At 48.6% G+C, this 16,761-nt stretch overlaps 2 protein-coding genes across 4 annotated transcripts; both read left to right on the top strand.

The window, feature by feature from the left end:
* The first annotated feature begins 529 nt into the window (after nucleotides 1–529).
* Nucleotides 530–6,096, top strand: LOC125513455 (O-Glycosyl hydrolases family 17 protein). Its single transcript, XM_048678572.2, has 2 exons — nucleotides 530–1,841; nucleotides 4,683–6,096. The coding sequence occupies exons 1-2, from the start codon at nucleotides 1,483–1,485 to the stop codon at nucleotides 5,797–5,799; spliced, it is 1,476 nt and encodes a 491-aa protein (XP_048534529.1). The 5' UTR covers nucleotides 530–1,482; the 3' UTR covers nucleotides 5,800–6,096.
* A 5,511-nt stretch (nucleotides 6,097–11,607) lies between these two features.
* On the top strand, nucleotides 11,608–16,394 carry LOC147964123 (squamosa promoter-binding-like protein 3). Of its 3 annotated transcripts, none has more exons than XM_087526737.1 (5): nucleotides 11,608–11,858; nucleotides 12,935–13,693; nucleotides 13,797–13,933; nucleotides 14,512–14,778; nucleotides 15,771–16,394. In XM_087526737.1, the coding sequence occupies exons 2-5, from the start codon at nucleotides 12,996–12,998 to the stop codon at nucleotides 16,094–16,096; spliced, it is 1,428 nt and encodes a 475-aa protein (XP_087382863.1). In that variant the 5' UTR covers nucleotides 11,608–11,858; nucleotides 12,935–12,995; the 3' UTR covers nucleotides 16,097–16,394. The 3 variants fall into 3 exon arrangements, with proteins under 3 accessions (XP_087382863.1, XP_087382862.1, XP_087382861.1); XM_087526736.1 differs by lacking the exon at nucleotides 11,608–11,858 and adding an exon at nucleotides 12,020–12,721; XM_087526735.1 differs by lacking the exon at nucleotides 11,608–11,858 and adding an exon at nucleotides 12,021–12,612.
* Nucleotides 16,395–16,761: the final 367 nt, after the last annotated feature.

The raw sequence follows: 16,761 nt of genomic DNA on the forward strand, positions 1-16,761 counted from the left end.
TGTCACCACACTTTTGTCACTTGGTCCTGGGACCCGGCACCCAGCTGCACGGCCGCAACTTTGATGGTCAATCCTCGGTCAGCACCGCACCGCACCGCACCCGAAAAATAGCGCATGGGCTCCACGCCGCTCGCCTGACACCTCAAAAGCATCCCGTTATACGCATACACAGTCACCGTCGACTCACCACGCTCTCCTCATTTGCTTTGCTTCGCTTTGCTTTGCCTGTTCTCCTGCTTAAAACCAATATCTCCCTCCGTCCAAACCCCAGATTCTGGCCAGTACAACCACCAAGATGCCCTGATTAACTAGTTTAATCGCCTCACCTCTCGCTGCGAGCCAGAGCCGCAGCAAACAAACGAGCAAAAGCGAACAAAAGCTCAGGAAAGCAATTAAAAACTGAGCACCAGCAGCAGCGGCAGCAGAAGCAGAGCAGCAACGCGGTGCAGCATCCCAGTGCAGCGCAGTGCAGTGACCATGCTGCCACCGATGCAAATGCTAGTAGTAGTACTAGAGGTTAGTGGCGTAGTGGGGAATATCTGTAGCCTTTCCCCCAAATCTTTTCCTCCCTCAGGCCTCTGCCCAAACAGTGCAAAACTGTCCTCGATTTGCAATTTTTTGCATGCAGGTGATAGGAATCTTTCTACCATGTTTACAGTAAGTAACCAAGAAACCACCATCATGACAGTGAAAGCGCCTAACAAACCATGCTGCTCCGATTCCCTTTGCTTGCGCTCCCAGCCCAAGCTCCAAGCTCCAACCTCCAAGCGTGTGAGGCGTGACTGCCGCCGTATCTCATATCGATAGAGCCATAGCCCGTCCATCCATCAGCAACTTTTGAGGTTTCCAGAGGCGACCGATCATGCCGCCGCTTTGCTAGATGAGATCAAGCAGCACCCCGTCTCTTCTCCAACCCCACGCCCAAATCACAATCTTCCTTTCCCCCTCTCGCATTACTTGGAAAGGCTAATCTTTTCCGTTTTGCTTTGATCCGTCCGTCTGCTCTGCTCTGCTCGCTGCCAGCTTTGGCAAAGCCCGCCCCATTATTGCCCTCTGCCGCCCTCGCCTACTCGCACCTCGCCTGGGGTACTTCTTGCTCGCTCGCCGTCAATGCCCGCACTTGGCTCGCCATCACTGGGAATCTCCCGTCGCGGTCGAGCGTAGGTGGGATTCGCCAGGGCTTCATTTATTGTTCCCCCAAAAGATTCCAGCTCCAGCTCGTGGGTGGAGCTCCGGTAGCTCGGGGATTTGAGAGCGTTCTTCTCGAGTTCTTGGGGCCTCTGCTACCTGCGGCTCCCCTCTCTTTCCGGTGAGGGTTTCAGCTCCGAGCTTCGATTTCAGTGTGTTCTTGGAGGTTCCCGACTAGATCCCCTCTTGTATTGGCTCGCCGGATTGGTTCATCCAAGATCTGAGCTCGGAGCAAGCGAGGAGCCCAAGATTTCATCTGGAGCTGCTGCTGTTGGGGTCATCTGCTGTCTGTCCATGGGTTCTCGGGCTCGGTCCGGCCGTGGAGGAGCGGCGGCGCTCTTCGTGGCGGCGGTGATGGTGGTCTCCTGGTCGGCGGCGGGGGTGGGCGCGATAGGGGCCAACTGGGGCACGCAGGCGAGCCACCCGCTGCCGCCGGACACGGTGGTCAAGATGCTCAAGGACAACGGCTTCCAGAAGGTGAAGCTGTTCGACGCCGAGGACGGCACCATGAGCGCCCTCAGGAAGAGCGGCCTGGAGGTCATGGTCGGCATCCCCAACGAGCTGCTCGCCATCATGGCCAGCAGCATGAAGGCAGCCGACAAGTGGGTCGAGAAGAACGTCTCTAACTACCTCAACAAAGGCTGCAACGTCAGGTATCCTATTAATTACTGTACTTTGTTGACTCTCATTTGTTGCCATGCTTGATTAATTGATTGATTTGTACTTGATGCTATCTATGCTAGCTGGAGTGTGGTCTCATTTGATTCTACTGTAGTTCGGAAGATGAACTGTCATGAGTCTAGAGTTAGTGAGGGACAAAGGCGACATTTTTCGCGGTACCTTCGATCTGTCTGTCTTGGCTGGTGGCCAACAAGTGTAGCTCTTGTTTGGCTCAATGCTCGACTTGGAGACCTGCTTCATTTGCGCCCGGTTCATATGGATGGACAGCGACAAATCTAGAATTAGCAGGGAAATGAGAAACCTCTGCATTACCTTCAATCTGTCTCCATCGGAGACCCACTTCTCGGCGCTTTCCATGGTGCTTCTGGTTTGCGCCCTGCTTGGTTGCATTGGTTACATGTATTCCATGGGAACAGAAAAGTTACCAAGCAGGGCACTTTCTGTTTTCATTAAGCATCACATTCACATGACTGATGGTGGTATCAGTTTGAAGATTTTACTTTGCTCATCAATTCATACTGTTTCTATAAATTACACGGCAGCAAGAAGTTCACCATGTCCAATGGTTCCAGCCGGTTCGCACCACTGGATTCTCGTCATCACTTTTCTGAATTCAAGGCTCTTCTTGACATTGTAAAGTCCCCTTTTACAAGGCATGCCTATCTGTTAGGTTAAATCTTCTCTCCTATTTAAAAAAGACGCAAGGTTCTGTCGTCCGCTCCTCCTTCCTCCAACCTTACGTACGTTCTCCCCTCCTCTTCCCATTTGGAATTTTTGCCCCCATCTCTAGTTTTTTCAACTGGTTTTTCCTGAAAACCGCTTCACCTGCCCCACCTCTTATTCACTTACCAAACAAAATTATGTCTTTTTGGTAATCCAGTAAGTGATTTCCAAATAGTAAGTGTTAACTAAATAAAAACTTTTTTTACACAATAACATAATATGGACAGGCAAATCGCGGGCTAACGTACTAGATACTTTATACCCTGTTGCAATGCATGCATAGTTCAAAAAAGCGCCAGGCGTTAATTGTGCGTTTTGCCACCGCCTTGCGCTTTTCTGATATGCGCAGATTAAACGCAGTTATGCACTAGGCGTTTTGCTACCACCTAGAGCCTAGGCGCGTCTTTTTTAACTATGAATGCACGTTTCTAGTTGAATTTGAAGGTTAGGCCATCTACAAGTCTGTCTATGGTATAAAAGGCCTTTATATGGTTGTAGGCCATTTTGTATTAAAAGTATCTGTCTCTCACAAAAACTGTACCAGGAACATCTAGTAAAAAGCATTTTTAGCCTTTATTGAAAGCTGGCCTGTGAGCCTTTTAACAAGCTAAAAGTTGCAAATTATTTAGCAAGCAGAAACCAGTCAACTCTTCTTCTTTGTGCTGCTACAAATGACAGTTCTTGGGAGTTCCCTTGATCCATTATGTGTATAGGAACAATGTATTACATTTAGATGCTTATTTGTTAATGTATAAATAGGAGTATATTAGCGTAAACAGCAAGTTATGAAACCATGCACAACAGTGTAAAGGACCATCTACGGTTCTAACATGTGGGTTGACCATTCGTTAACCGTTTACATTTATTTGGAACAGTGCTCACAGCGTGCATTACGAGGTTCATGTTTTAAATGAGATGTTCACACCCAACCACTTATGAGTTGTGCGTACCATTTCCAAACGGAACTGAACGATCAAGTTGAGCAGTAGCATTCATTTGCTTCCCTTCGAAGCTCCTAGCTGGAAGAAGAGGGGACCTTGCACCGTGGAGGAAATGCATCCTTTTTTGTCCAGTCCTCTTTATTTCTGTTGATTCTTTGAGGGTGATAGAATAGTTGCCCTCTTCCCTCTCCCTTGAGTTATACCTCCTGTATACAATTTACCTCATACCTACTCTGTCTTGCAATGACTATGTTTATACTCATTTCACTACCTGTTGGACCGTGTGGTCCTGGTGGACATGCATTTCTCTTATGTGTCATAATTTCAAAGATTTTTTAAACTGAAACTTGAAGGCTTCAACCTTTTTAGCACATTCTGAAAATCTATCAGCACTACCAAGCATTTTGCAAACATTTAACATCTTTCTGTTCTTTCTATGACGTGTTCAATTTATGTAGCTGTTTTGCACATATTTTTTATTAAACTATGTTAAATACCTAACCCATAGTAACACTCAATTTCTTGAACTCAGATTATTATTCAACCTGGAAATCCATGAATTTCATTGGTGGTTTTGCAGTGGTTTGGGAGAATATGCACATTTCCAGCTTTTGATATACTTCCTTTCGCAGTTTTCATGTCTCTAGCTTGTCTGAACTACTTTTTGGCATGAGGCAAACTGTCGACTTTGATTTGTAAATACAACCTTGTAATTTAACCTAGTAATACAGAGTTAAACCACATGTGTTTTGCTTTCTAGCTCCATCCCTCCATCTTATATCACTGTACTGGTAGCATTTATTTTGATGAAACAGCTCTACGCTAGTACATGCACTGTCCCTGATAAATTTCATGCAGCATTCTTTTTAAGTTGCAACTCCAATGTCTGCTACCTGCTTGGTGATCTAGTAAGCTAGACTATGTGATAACACTTCATCTGAACTACTGATAAGCAGATGATGAAATGAAATGGTCTTTACTGCTTCCACAATATGTTGTAAGCAAAATGCATGTTCAGCAAGATCAGTTTGGGCTCCATGTTCTCATGTCCCATATTCGATCTCATTCTTCCAGCAATGCCTTCTTGATGTTGATCCACCATTTGCATATATCATTGCCACATCTTGATTTGCTCTGTTATTTTGCTAGGTATGTTGCGGTTGGTAACGAGCCTTTCCTGTCGACATACAATGGAAGCTTTCTGCTAACTACCTTTCCTGCCCTCAAGAACATACAAAGTGCACTTGTGAAGGCTGGTTTGGGCAATCAAATCAAAGTAACTGTTCCTCAAAATGCTGATGTCTATGATACAGCAACTGGCAAGCCTTCTGACGGGGATTTTCGCACAGATATTCATGACCGGATACTCGAAATTGTAAAATTTCTGAGCGACACTGGTGGTGTTTTCACTGTCAACATCTACCCTTTCATCAGCCTCTACATTGATCCAAACTTCCCTGCTGAGTACGCCTTCTTTGACGGGCGCTCACAGCCCGTTGTTGATGGCTCTGCAACATACACAAACATGTTTGATGCAAACCACGACACGCTCATCTGGGCTCTGAAGAAGAATGGATATGGGAATCTGCCTATCGTTATTGGGGAGATAGGCTGGCCAACTGACGGTGACATGAACGCAAATGCTCAGCTCGCCCAGCGCTTCAACCAAGGCTTCATGACACATATCGCCACTGGGCAAGGGACCCCGATGAGGCCTGGACCGATCGACGCTTACTTATTCAGTCTAATTGATGAGGATGATAAGAGCATACAGCCAGGGAATTTCGAGCGCCACTGGGGGATCTACACGTACGATGGCATACCAAAGTATCAGCTGAACTTCGGTGTGCCGAATTCACAGATTAAAAGAGCAAGCGGCGTGAAGTACCTCGACAAGAAATGGTGTGTGCTGAAGCCCACTGTCAGCCTCGACGACCCAAAGCTTCCAGACACGGTGAGCTACGCGTGCGCCAGGGCGGACTGCACCAGCCTTGGCTACAGGACTTCCTGCGGGATGCTGGACACCCGGAGCAACATCTCGTACGCCTACAACAGCTTCTACCAGAAGAACGACCAAGACGACGTGGCCTGCGGCTTCTCGGGCTACGCGACGACCACCGGCCAGGACCCCAGCACCGGGACATGCAGGTTCGGGATCATGATCGAGGTCGACTCGGCCTACTCGTGGAAGCCGCGGCGGGTCCGAAGCAACTACCTCCTGGTGCTTCTCCTTGCACTTGTTCACCTCTGCGTGTCATCCTCATAGGTGTTTTTTCTTTTTCTTTGCGGAAGATGGCCCGGCCATGACAGCATCAACAGCCTGGCAGCTTAGAGGGGTATTTGATGCCTGCTGTCAGTGTTCATCCATGTAGGAACCTTTTTCGATCGTTTTCTTCTTCTAATTTCGGTGGATGCGGACGTCGCAGCCGCATCGTTGAATTCTTGTTAGCGTAGCTTTGATCTTCCGGTACCATTGTGATTGGGATGGTGATGCACTGGACCATTTATACCCAGGAATGTGACTGAGGGCATAGCTATCAAACCTGCAAATGTGGTGAGTCCAGATCAGTCTTTCTCTTCCAGTTTATGCATTATGGTCTCTAGACTTAGATGGAACACATTGGTAACTACCTATGCACCATAGACCATCACAGTAGCCATAGCCATACTAGCAGTAGGCTTTGGGGGAGCCTGTAGACATCTGCCAATCTGAGTCGATTTACTGAAAACTTGAGACCAATTGCCTGTAGACACCTGCACTTGGGAGCAGTCATTTCGGATCATGGATCTAGTGCCAGACAACCGTCTGCTTGAATCCATGTTGCAGTTATGGTTTTTGTTTTTCAGTGGTTGTTATCGGTGTCAAGCTGCCAGCTATGTCGGCATCATCGTTGTCGTCGTCCCCATCATCGTCTTCTTAAATTTTGTACTAGCTCTGGACAGCAATGAAGAGGCAATGTGGATGGCTTATCTCCCAAGAATTGACAACCTTATTTCCCTCACCATCCGTATATAACAACTTAACGAAGTAACCACCATGATAAAGATGCACTTGGATTGCATTCCAAACCAAACAATTGAACTAAAACCCTGTGGTGTCAGCTCATCCAAGCACAACACAGGCTTCTATACTTTTGGTTTAATATAAAATAAAATAAAAACATAGGTGTTTTTTTTGGAAAGCCATGGGGCCAATTAATCACATAGCCTTTATGTACAATCGCCCACTGAGTGACACCAATAATTGGTTGGCAGGCATGAGCTAAAAACAAGAATGAGTCCTTGGAACTTGTTTGAAACATTCACATAAAAAATGTGTGATGGCAAGCAAAGGAAGCCACCCCACCTAAAAACCAACCACACTAACAGAACCTAAAGGCAGGCATCCACACCTCTTAATCCAACCAAAAGCACACAAGTAGAGTAGCACATAGACAGCACAAGCACATAAGAGATAAAGAAAGGCATATCAATGTATTCACTGAGTCCATGAACTCTGTCCTAGGTGCAGGTGGTGTCACTCATGCATGCCACTCCCTTTCCCTCCTCCTTATCCTTCCCAATGTGGCAACTCATTTTCCCTCCTCCTTATCCTTCCCAATGTGGCAACATGGGCTGTTCGGATCAACGAAAAAAATAGCGCGCTGTTTTGGCGCGTCGCTGTAGCGTATCAGCAAAGGCCATGTTGCGTTTTAGCTAATTGGCTCACTACGGCGCTATTTGCGCTATAGCGCACTATTTCGGCGCTAAACGAAATAACGTTGTAGCGTTTTTGCGTGTACCACACAACGGCCTGTCACATCACCACATTGGTCCAACTCACCCCCACTATCTCACAGAAGCAACACATAAAGCCCATATAGCAACCCATACAACCTAACCGAGCAAACTCGTCACAAGTTTCCCACCAATTCGTGATTGAGGGCAGCGGTGGTGCGGCGTTCGTTACTCATGAGCGAAGGCGACGGTGGCGGCGTTGCTCGTGAGTTGTGAGCGAAGGCAGCGGCGGTGGTTCGTGAGCGGCAGCGGCTTCTCTTGACCCCGTCCCCAAGTAGCAGTGTCGGCCTTGTTCGTGACTCGTGAACGAACGCGACGGCGGTTCGTGAAAGGTAGCGGCTTCTCTTCATCCCGTCTCCAAATACCAGCATCGGTGTCGTTTGTGACTCGTGAGCGAAGGTGACGGTGACGGTTCGTGAGCGGCGGGGGCTTCGCTTCATCCCGTCTCCAAGTAGCGGTGGCGGCGGCGTTCGTGACTTATGAGCGAAGGCGGTGGTTTGTGAACGACAGTGGCTTCTCTTCATCCCGTCTCCAAGAGGCGTCGGCGACGTTCGTGACTCATGAGCGAAGGCGGCGGTTCATGAGCGGCAGCGGTTTCTCTTCATCCCATCTCCAACTAGCGGCGGCGGCTTCTCTTCATCCCCTCTCCAAGTAGCGTCGTCGGCCACACCTCCAACTCCAACAAGTCAGCGCCGACGTTAACCACGCCGCCGGCGTCGGCAAGTCAGCCACCAGGTGAGAGCAACCTCTCTTCATCCTGTCTCCAAATAGCGGTGTCGGCCTCATTCCATTTTCGCCCCAAGTCCCCATCCTTGCAAATTAGGGAAGCCTTAAATTATGTGATACATTTGACATTTTTATGCAAAACGCAATTTTTCAAATATAGCACGCTATAACTTTCTAGAGCGCCGCTATGCGAACGATACATCATGGGCAATTTTGGTACGCCGTCACATACTAGCCTTCGATGCACCAAGCCAAATCATCAGACTCCGCTCGATATAGAGGCAGGCATCCACACCTCTTAATCCAACCAAAAGCACACAAGTGGAGTAGCACATAGACAACACAAGCACATAAGAGATAAAGAAAGGCATATCAATGTATCCACTGAGTCCATGAACTCTGTCCTAGGTGCAGGTGGTGTCACTCATGCTTGCCACTCCCTTTCCCTCCTCTTTATCCTTCCCAATGTGGCAACCCATTTTCCCTCCTCCTTATCCTTCCCAATGTGGCAACATGGGCTGTTCGGATCAACGAAAAAAATAGCGCGCTGTTTTGGCGCGTCGTTGTAGCGTATCAGCAAAGGCCACGTTGCGTTTTAGCTAATTGGCTCACTACGGCGCTATTTGCGCTATAGCGCACTATTTCGGCACTAAACGAAATAACGTTGTAGCATTTTTGCGTGTACCACACAACGGCCTGTCACATCACCACATTGGCCCAACTCACCCCCACTATCTCACAGAAGCAACACATAAAGCCCATATAGCAACCCATACAACCTAACCTAGCAAACTTGTCACAAGTTTCCCACCAATTCGTGATTGAGGGCAGCGGTGGTGGCGGCGTTCGTGACTCATGAGCGAAGGCGACGGTGGCGGCGTTGCTCGTGAGTTGTGAGCGAAGGCAGCGGCGGTGGTTCGTGAGCGGCAGCGGCTTCTCTTGACCCCGTGCCCAAGTAGCAGTGTCGGCCTTGTTCGTGACTAGTGAACGAACGCGACGATGGTTCGTGAAAGGTAGCGGCTTCTCTTCATCCCGTCTCCAAATACCAGCATCGGTGTCGTTTGTGACTCGTGAGCGAAGGTGACGGTGACGGTTCGTGAGCGGCGGGGGCTTCGCTTCATCCCGTCTCCAAGTAGCGGTGGCGGCGGCGTTCGTGACTTATGAGCGAAGGCGGTGGTTTGTGAATGGCAGTGGCTTCTCTTCATCCCGTCTCCAAGAGGCGTCGGCGACGTTCGTGACTCGTGAGCGAAGGCGGCGGTTCATGAGCGGCAGCGGTTTCTCTTCATCCCGTCTCCAACTAGCGGCGGCGGCTTCTCTTCATCCCCTCTCCAAGTAGCGTCGTCGGCCACACCTCCAACTCCAACAAGTCAGCGCCGACGTTAACCACGCCGCGGCGTCGGCAAGTCAGCCACCAGGTGAGAGCAACCTCTCTTCATCCTGTCTCCAAATAGCGGTGTCGGCCTCATTCCATTTTCGCCCCAAGTCCCCATCCTTGCAAATTAGGGAAGCCTTAAATTATGTGATACATTTGACATTTTTATGCAAAACGCAATTTTTCAAATATAGCACGCTATAACTTTCTAGAGCGCCGCTATGCGAACGATACATCATGGGCAATTTTGGTACGCCGTCACATACTAGCCTTCGATGCACCAAGCCAAATCATCAGACTCCGCTCGATATAGAGGCAGGCATCCACACCTCTTAATCCAACCAAAAGCACACAAGTGAAGTAGCACATAGACAGCACAAGCACATAAGAGATAAAGAAAGGCATATCAATGTATCCACTGAGTCCATGAACTCTGTCCTAGGTGCAGGTGGTGTCACTCATACTTGCCACTCCCTTTCCCTCCTCCTTATCCTTCCCAATGTGGCAACCCATTTTCCCTCCTCCTTATCCTTCCCAATGTGGCAACATGGGCTGTTCGGATCAACGAAAAAAATAGCGCGCTGTTTTGGCGCGTCGCTGTAGCGTATCAGCAAAGGCCACGTTGCGTTTTAGCTAATTGGCTCACTACGGCGCTATTTGCGCTATAGCGCACTATTTCGGCGCTAAACGAAATAACGTTGTAGCGTTTTTGCGTGTACCATACAACGGCCTGTCACATCACCACATTGGCCCAACTCACCCCCACTATCTCACAGAAGCAACACATAAAGCCCATATAGCAACCCATACAACCTAACCTAGCAAACTCGTCACAAGTTTCCCACCAATTCGTGATTGAGGGCAGCGGTGGTGGCGGCGTTCGTGACTCATGAGCGAAGGCGACGGTGGCGGCGTTGCTCGTGAGTTGTGAGCGAAGGCAGCGGCGGTGGTTCGTGAGCGGCAGCGGCTTCTCTTGACCCCGTCCCCAAGTAGCAGTGTCGGCCTTGTTCGTGACTAGTGAACGAACGCGACGACGGTTCGTGAAAGGTAGCGGCTTCTCTTCATCCCGTCTCCAAATACCAGCATCGGTGTCGTTTGTGACTCGTGAGCGAAGGTGACGGTGACGGTTCGTGAGCGGCGGGGGCTTCGCTTCATCCCGTCTCCAAGTAGCGGTGGCGGCGGCGTTCGTGACTTATGAGCGAAGGCGGTGGTTTGTGAACGGCAGTGGCTTCTCTTCATCCCGTCTCCAAGAGGCGTCGGCGACGTTCGTGACTCGTGAGCGAAGGCGGCGGTTCATGAGCGGCAGCGGTTTCTCTTCATCCCGTCTCCAACTAGCGGCGGCGGCTTCTCTTCATCCCCTCTCCAAGTAGCGTCGTCGGCCACACCTTCAACTCCAGCAAGTCAGCGCCGACGTTAACCACGCCGCCGGCGTCGGCAAGTCAGCCACCAGGTGAGAGCAACCTCTCTTCATCCTGTCTCCAAATAGCGGTGTCGGCCTCATTCCATTTTCGCCCCAAGTCCCCATCCTTGCAAATTAGGGAAGCCTTAAATTATGTGATACATTTGACATTTTTATGCAAAACACAATTTTTCAAATATAGCACGCTATAACTTTCTAGAGCGCCGCTATGCGAACGATATATCATGGGCAATTTTGGTACGCCGTCACATACCAGCGTTCGATGCATCAAGCCAAATCATCAGAATCCGCTCGATATAGCATCGTACCGGGATCGTAATCTATAGTGTCTTGTGCACAGTACTTTCGTAACTTCTACAGCATCTGGACAAGGGCGGCGCTAAATCTTCTCGCAGCGCGCTATTTTTTTTCATTGGTTCATACGTTTGTGATTTGTCATTCTCGGAGGAGGTGATGATACATCTGATCTGCTGAGGAACTCTGAGTTCTGAACCTCAGCACACACAAAAAAGGCTGCTGCTTTTCCACTGGAGATTTTGCTGTACAGTAGATACATACATACAAGTAGCACTGTTGGTAGTAGTAGAAGTAACAGTAAACAGGTGGTGATGTGAGGTGAGTAGCTTAAGCCTAGCTGTCTTTCTTGACCCCTGAGCCCTCTTGGAGATGGTGTCAGGGAGGGCATGTGCCTGGTTGTTGCACTGTGTCTGTGTGTGAAGATGCAGTAGCAGTAGAGGCATCCAAATCCATCCCCACTCGGCACTTTCTGTTCATTCCAGGCCTACTCACTCACTAGTCACTACTCAGGTGGGGGCACCATTCATCAGGGCATGACATGAAAAAAAGCTAGCTCATTTGTGTGTGTGGTGTGCACTGGGTTATTGTGAGTCTTGTCTTCCTTATCTGGTTGCCCTCCTCTGCTGATTTTCTGAGGCCCTCCCTCATCCTCTCTCCCAAGTGCCTGCCAGGCAGAGGGAGGGATACACCAAGGCCAAGGAGACAAGGATTCTTGAGCAAAAAGGAGGCACCAGTAAGATTCTTGATCTCCCTTTCCATTGCACACAGTACCACAGTACACCTAGGGGTGGCATGAGCAGTTCTTTCCCCTCTAGTAGACGGGTAAAAAGGGGTCCTCCTCCCCCACAGGAAAAGGAAAAGCAGCTGACTTGATGTGGTATAGGTTCTCCCCCTCCTTCCCTCCCTCCCTCCCTCCGCCGTCCCGTCCCAAAGGGGTTTGATTTGATTTGATCCGTGGAGGAGGGTGGCGCAGAGGCAACGTGGAGCAAATAATGCAGTCCTGAGGTAGCAGTACCAGTACTCCAGTAGTGGTAGTTTTTCTCTGGGCTTGGGGGCGTGCTGCTGGTGGTGGTGAAAGATCTTGATTGGGGCGAGCGAGACCGGGGTGGTTGTCATGATGCGCCGTAGGGTCCAGCGCCGGGGTGGTTGCTGATGCCGTGATTGGGCTTGGGTTTCTTTCAAGGTGATATACTAGATCTCATCTCATCGCCCAGGGATGAGATTTGAGGGGGAGGCAGACCTTGTGCCGAGGGCCTGAGGCAGCAGAGCTTCTCTCCGGTTGATGGGGCCGCCTGCTCCGCCGGCGACGTCCCCGGCACCACGGCTCGCCGGGTTCGAGGGGGAGCTCCGTGGCGCTCCGGCGCGCTGCTGATCGGGCTTCTGGGAGGAGGAGGAGGAGGAGGAATTCTGCTGTCTTTCCTATTGTTTTCGGAGGAGGAAGAAGTGAAGGGGGGATACCACAACTTGATCTTTGGTCCCTCATCAAGGTACTTGTGTGTTCTCCTTTTTTGTCTCTCCTGCTGCTGGGGAAATGGAATGATGAATTGATGATCTTCTTGCCATAACTAACTGACGATTCCACTTGTGTGAAGAAAGGTACTCTGCATACCCTCTGTTGCGCAGTTGCACACGGCATTCACTCATTCATTTGATGATAGTTGTGTACTTCCTCTCTCTTGCCCTCAGTGGTGCTCATATGTGTTCTAAGCTGTTCATCATCATTGACTTTTCCAAGTGCAATTTTTTTTCCTGATTTCCAAGCTTGCTAATTCTGCTCCTCACCCCTTGTGTTCCCTTTTGTTGCTTCAGTGGCAGCAGCTTTGCCGTGCGAGTAGGAGGAGGAGGAGCGCCGGAGATCTTCGGCTCTGGCATGGGCTCTTTTGGGATGGAGTGGAACCAGAGGAGCTCGGTGCTGTGGGACTGGGAGAATTTCCCGCCGATAGGCGAGAACCCCAAGAATGCGATGCAGGCCGATCCAAGATTTGCCGCCGTGGCGGCTACCATGGGGAACGAACCGCTCCATTCTTCTGGCGGCAGCGGCAGCGGCACCTTCTCTTCCAGCTCGGAGATGGGATATGGCTCTTCCAAGAGCTCCATGTCCGCATCGATTGATTCTTCATCCAAGGCTGGGAACAACATGGAGTTCAGATTTGCGCCTGTCAAAAACCCTGATAGGAACACGAGCAAGAACACCGAGCTGGGTAAAGTTGATAACACGAGAACTGGAACATCTCCGTCGCCTGTGGTGACAGTGAGCAGTGGGGAGCCGGTGATCGGCCTGAAGCTCGGCAAGAGAACCTACTTCGAGGATGTCTGTGGAGGGCAGAGTGTCAAGAGCTCGCCATCGGGTGCTGCGAGCGCGCCAAACAAATCTCCTGCTGTGGGCAAGAAGGCAAAGGCGGAACAACAGAAGCCACATAACTCATACTGTCAGGTTGAAGGCTGCAAAGCCGATCTCTCTTCTGTTAAAGATTACCATCGGAAGCACAGAGTCTGTGAACTTCACGCTAAGGCTCCCAAAGTTGTTGTCGCTGGTCTGGAGCGACGCTTTTGCCAACAGTGCAGCCGGTGAGATGCTTTATGTTGCAAACAGTGGCATCCTTGAGCACAAAAAAAAAGAACCCGTTGTTCTGATCTGTTTCTTTCTCTTTTGTTTTCCACTTGATTCAAGGTTTCATGCTTTAGCTGAGTTTGACCAGAAAAAGCGAAGCTGCCGTAGGCGTCTCAATGATCATAATTCCCGCAGGCGCAAGCCACAGCCAGAAGCAATTTCTTTCAGTTCATCAAGGATGTCTACGATGTTTTATGGTAGGGTACTAGGCTTGTATTTGCCTTATGTCTTGTGAAATTCATGCGTTAAGTAACTAACATGCTTACATATGTCCTTCTAAAACAGCCACGTATGGTCACACCAACTCAGCGGCACAAAAAATTACTAGGGTAGAGCATCTTTTGTGTTTGAAATGGTCAATTTCTTTGTTGATTCAAATTTCCTCGCTAGTCATAATGTCAAAAATTAGTCACAATTTTTGTAACTGTGATATCGGAAAGGCTCTTTGTGATCCTGGTGACTGCCATTTGTGAGGGCTTCTGTTGATAGGAGCAATTTATGATGATTCCTGTTGATGGGAATTAAACAATTGTAGTTGTCCTTATTTTAAGGAGTTGTGCCCAATGTACTATTCATTTCACTCTAGATTACTCAAAATATTTTTGTACTTTTATCTGTTAATAATTATGTTATCGCGTCAATGGTATAGTGATTCAGAAAAGAAAAAAACAAACGCATAATTGTACAAACAAATTGAGGATTTGGAGTTATGGAAGCAGTTACATTTCTGACTTATGAACATTTTGTGCTAAAACTCTTGTAATGACTTGAACAGATGCAAGGCAACAGCCAAATTTCCTATTCGGTCAGGCTCCTTATGTTCAAATGAGAAGCTGTGGAAGTTCTTCATGGGATGACCCAGGAGGCTTCAAAGTTACACACACAAAAGCTCCTTGGTTAAAGCCAACAACTGCTGCAGGTGTTCATGGGATGCATTTATCTAGTCAGCAGATGTCGGACAATATTATGCCGCATGGTGCACATCATGGTTTCGATGGGTTCATGTCATTCAAGGGAACTTGTACAAAGTTCCCTAATCAAGGTATTTCCCTGCTTATGAATGAATTTCCAAACGAAACAGTGAAAAAGTGACCATATAAAGGTCGTCACTTACATGTAAACTCTTGTTCCTACAATTCCTAACTAAAACAAGAATAGATAAATGCACCTCTTCGTGTTTTTTCCACGGACCACTTCATAGAATTAGTATGTTTCTTCTAATATGTACTCCTGTTTGTTGGCTGTTCTTTCGAGTTAACATAAATGACATGAAGCTTTTGCACTTTCTGAACATATAGCTGTATCATTTCAACATTTCATTAGGTAAGTTCTGTTTGCAACATGTGACTATACACGTGGTCCTTATTTTTGTGATCCGAGGACCTGATTGCTAGGTCACATTCTTCTCCATGTTTTATCTTTTCAAGGAGCTCTAGTCACCTACCCTTATTTTAGCAACCTCTGGTTAATCACGCTCTTTTCACTGAATTTGCTTCCTCGTAGATGATTGTACTTCCTGACCTGCAGTTATCCACAATCTTTGATCTGAAACAGATCCACCTTAAGAAGAGCTGTCAACCTGTCCTGTCCTCTTAGTACTGATTTGATTCTGACATTTACCAGAAACTATGATTAGTCGTACCATTTGAGACTATAGCTTTGGGTCCGGAAGAGACTGTGGATTACCTTATTTGTCATAATCTGGCATGATTGAGTTGCTCAGACGAATTTTTAATAGTGCTTTGTTTTTGTTTTTTATACCAGAAAGTTGTTGATAATGAGGCACATGCAGGCAAGCCTTGGGGTCAGAATAAATAAATAAAAACAATAGTCTGTTACAGAATCATGAAAATTTTGGTTTCATCTTTACTAGTAAAGTAATGATAACTTCAGAACTGATTGAGATTTTCCATTGCACAGTAACTCTGCATCTGCGGCGATTATATTCTTAAGTATGTTTAGGCACTCCAAAGAATCTTTTCCTTGGTGATGAACATTAACACCAAAACTTGTTCTACTTGTTTACCCTTCCAGGCGTCCAAGCTTCTGCTGTTGCTTCCGACTCCAGTGGAGCCCCGGATCTTCAGCATGCTCTCTCTCTTCTGTCAAGCAACCCAGTGGGTGCTGCCAACCTCCAGCCAAGTCCCCAGATGCACTCTGGGGTGGCAGCCATTGCCGGCGCCCCCAACCCCGCGATGCACGCGCTGGGATCATCGGCGGGGCTCTGGCTAGACTGCGGCCAGCCCCTCGATGATCACCCGCGGTTCCAGGTCTTCGAGCGCTTGGGGGACCATGACAGCGAGCTCCAGCTCCCAAAGCCTTCCTACGACCATGCCTCGCACTTCGACCGGATGCACTGATGATGGCTCCGGTCCATTGGGTGCGTGATTTTGTCACGCGATCAACGCCCGTTTCTTCGGCCTGAAGCTCGGAATGCTGAATTTACTTTGCTTTGACGCCGTTGCCTATGGTTTTGGCAATGCCTAGAATAAAGGCGCACACGAAACAGACGTAGGATCAAAGTGACCCGGTCGTGTTGCCATGGAAAAATATGTTGATCCATCATTTAGCCATTTGTCTGAATAATTCTGAACTTGCTATGTTTCTGAATTGCTTCTGCAACTGTAACTGATCATGGTTTTAAATTTTTGATGATGACATCGCACGGCCGTAACGGTGACCCATGGCACAGTGCCAGCCATTGCAAAAGGACCGGCAATGGCTGGGACATAGATCTAATGACCACGGCATAACATGGCCAGGCACTGTGCATCGACCCCGTAGCCCTGGGCACTGTTCATGCACTGTCGTGCGGGTACAGTTCCTGTCGATCCGTCCGTTGATTTTAAATCGGACGAGGGGGGGGGGGGGGGGGGGGGGGGGGCATGCCACCATTACTGTCCCTAAAGCCTAAGGCGGTAGTTCTAAAAACATGAGCACAGGAGACTGGCAGGTATGGCCATTCAAGATTGCAGGCATGAAGTGAAAAATGAACTGCATTTCCGAAAGAAAAAAACATACACAT

The sequence above is a fragment of the Triticum urartu genome, chromosome 6A (assembly GCF_056163025.1).
Source record: "Triticum urartu cultivar PI428250 chromosome 6A, HENAU_Tu73, whole genome shotgun sequence".
In the NCBI taxonomy this organism is placed as follows: Eukaryota; Viridiplantae; Streptophyta; class Magnoliopsida; order Poales; family Poaceae; genus Triticum; species Triticum urartu.

Bases quoted from the DNA above. Each gene is read 5' to 3' on its own strand.
- LOC125513455 (XM_048678572.2), top strand. From the start codon at position 1,483: ATGGGTTCTCGGGCTCGGTCCGGCCGTGGAGGAGCGGCGGCGCTCTTC. The intron at 1,842-4,682 runs GTATCCTATTAA...TTATTTTGCTAG, and splicing joins AACAAAGGCTGCAACGTCAG to GTATGTTGCGGTTGGTAACG.
- LOC147964123 (XM_087526737.1), top strand. From the start codon at position 12,996: ATGGGCTCTTTTGGGATGGAGTGGAACCAGAGGAGCTCGGTGCTGTGG. The intron at 13,934-14,511 runs GTAGGGTACTAG...TGACTTGAACAG, and splicing joins GATGTCTACGATGTTTTATG to ATGCAAGGCAACAGCCAAAT. The intron at 14,779-15,770 runs GTATTTCCCTGC...TTACCCTTCCAG, and splicing joins TACAAAGTTCCCTAATCAAG to GCGTCCAAGCTTCTGCTGTT.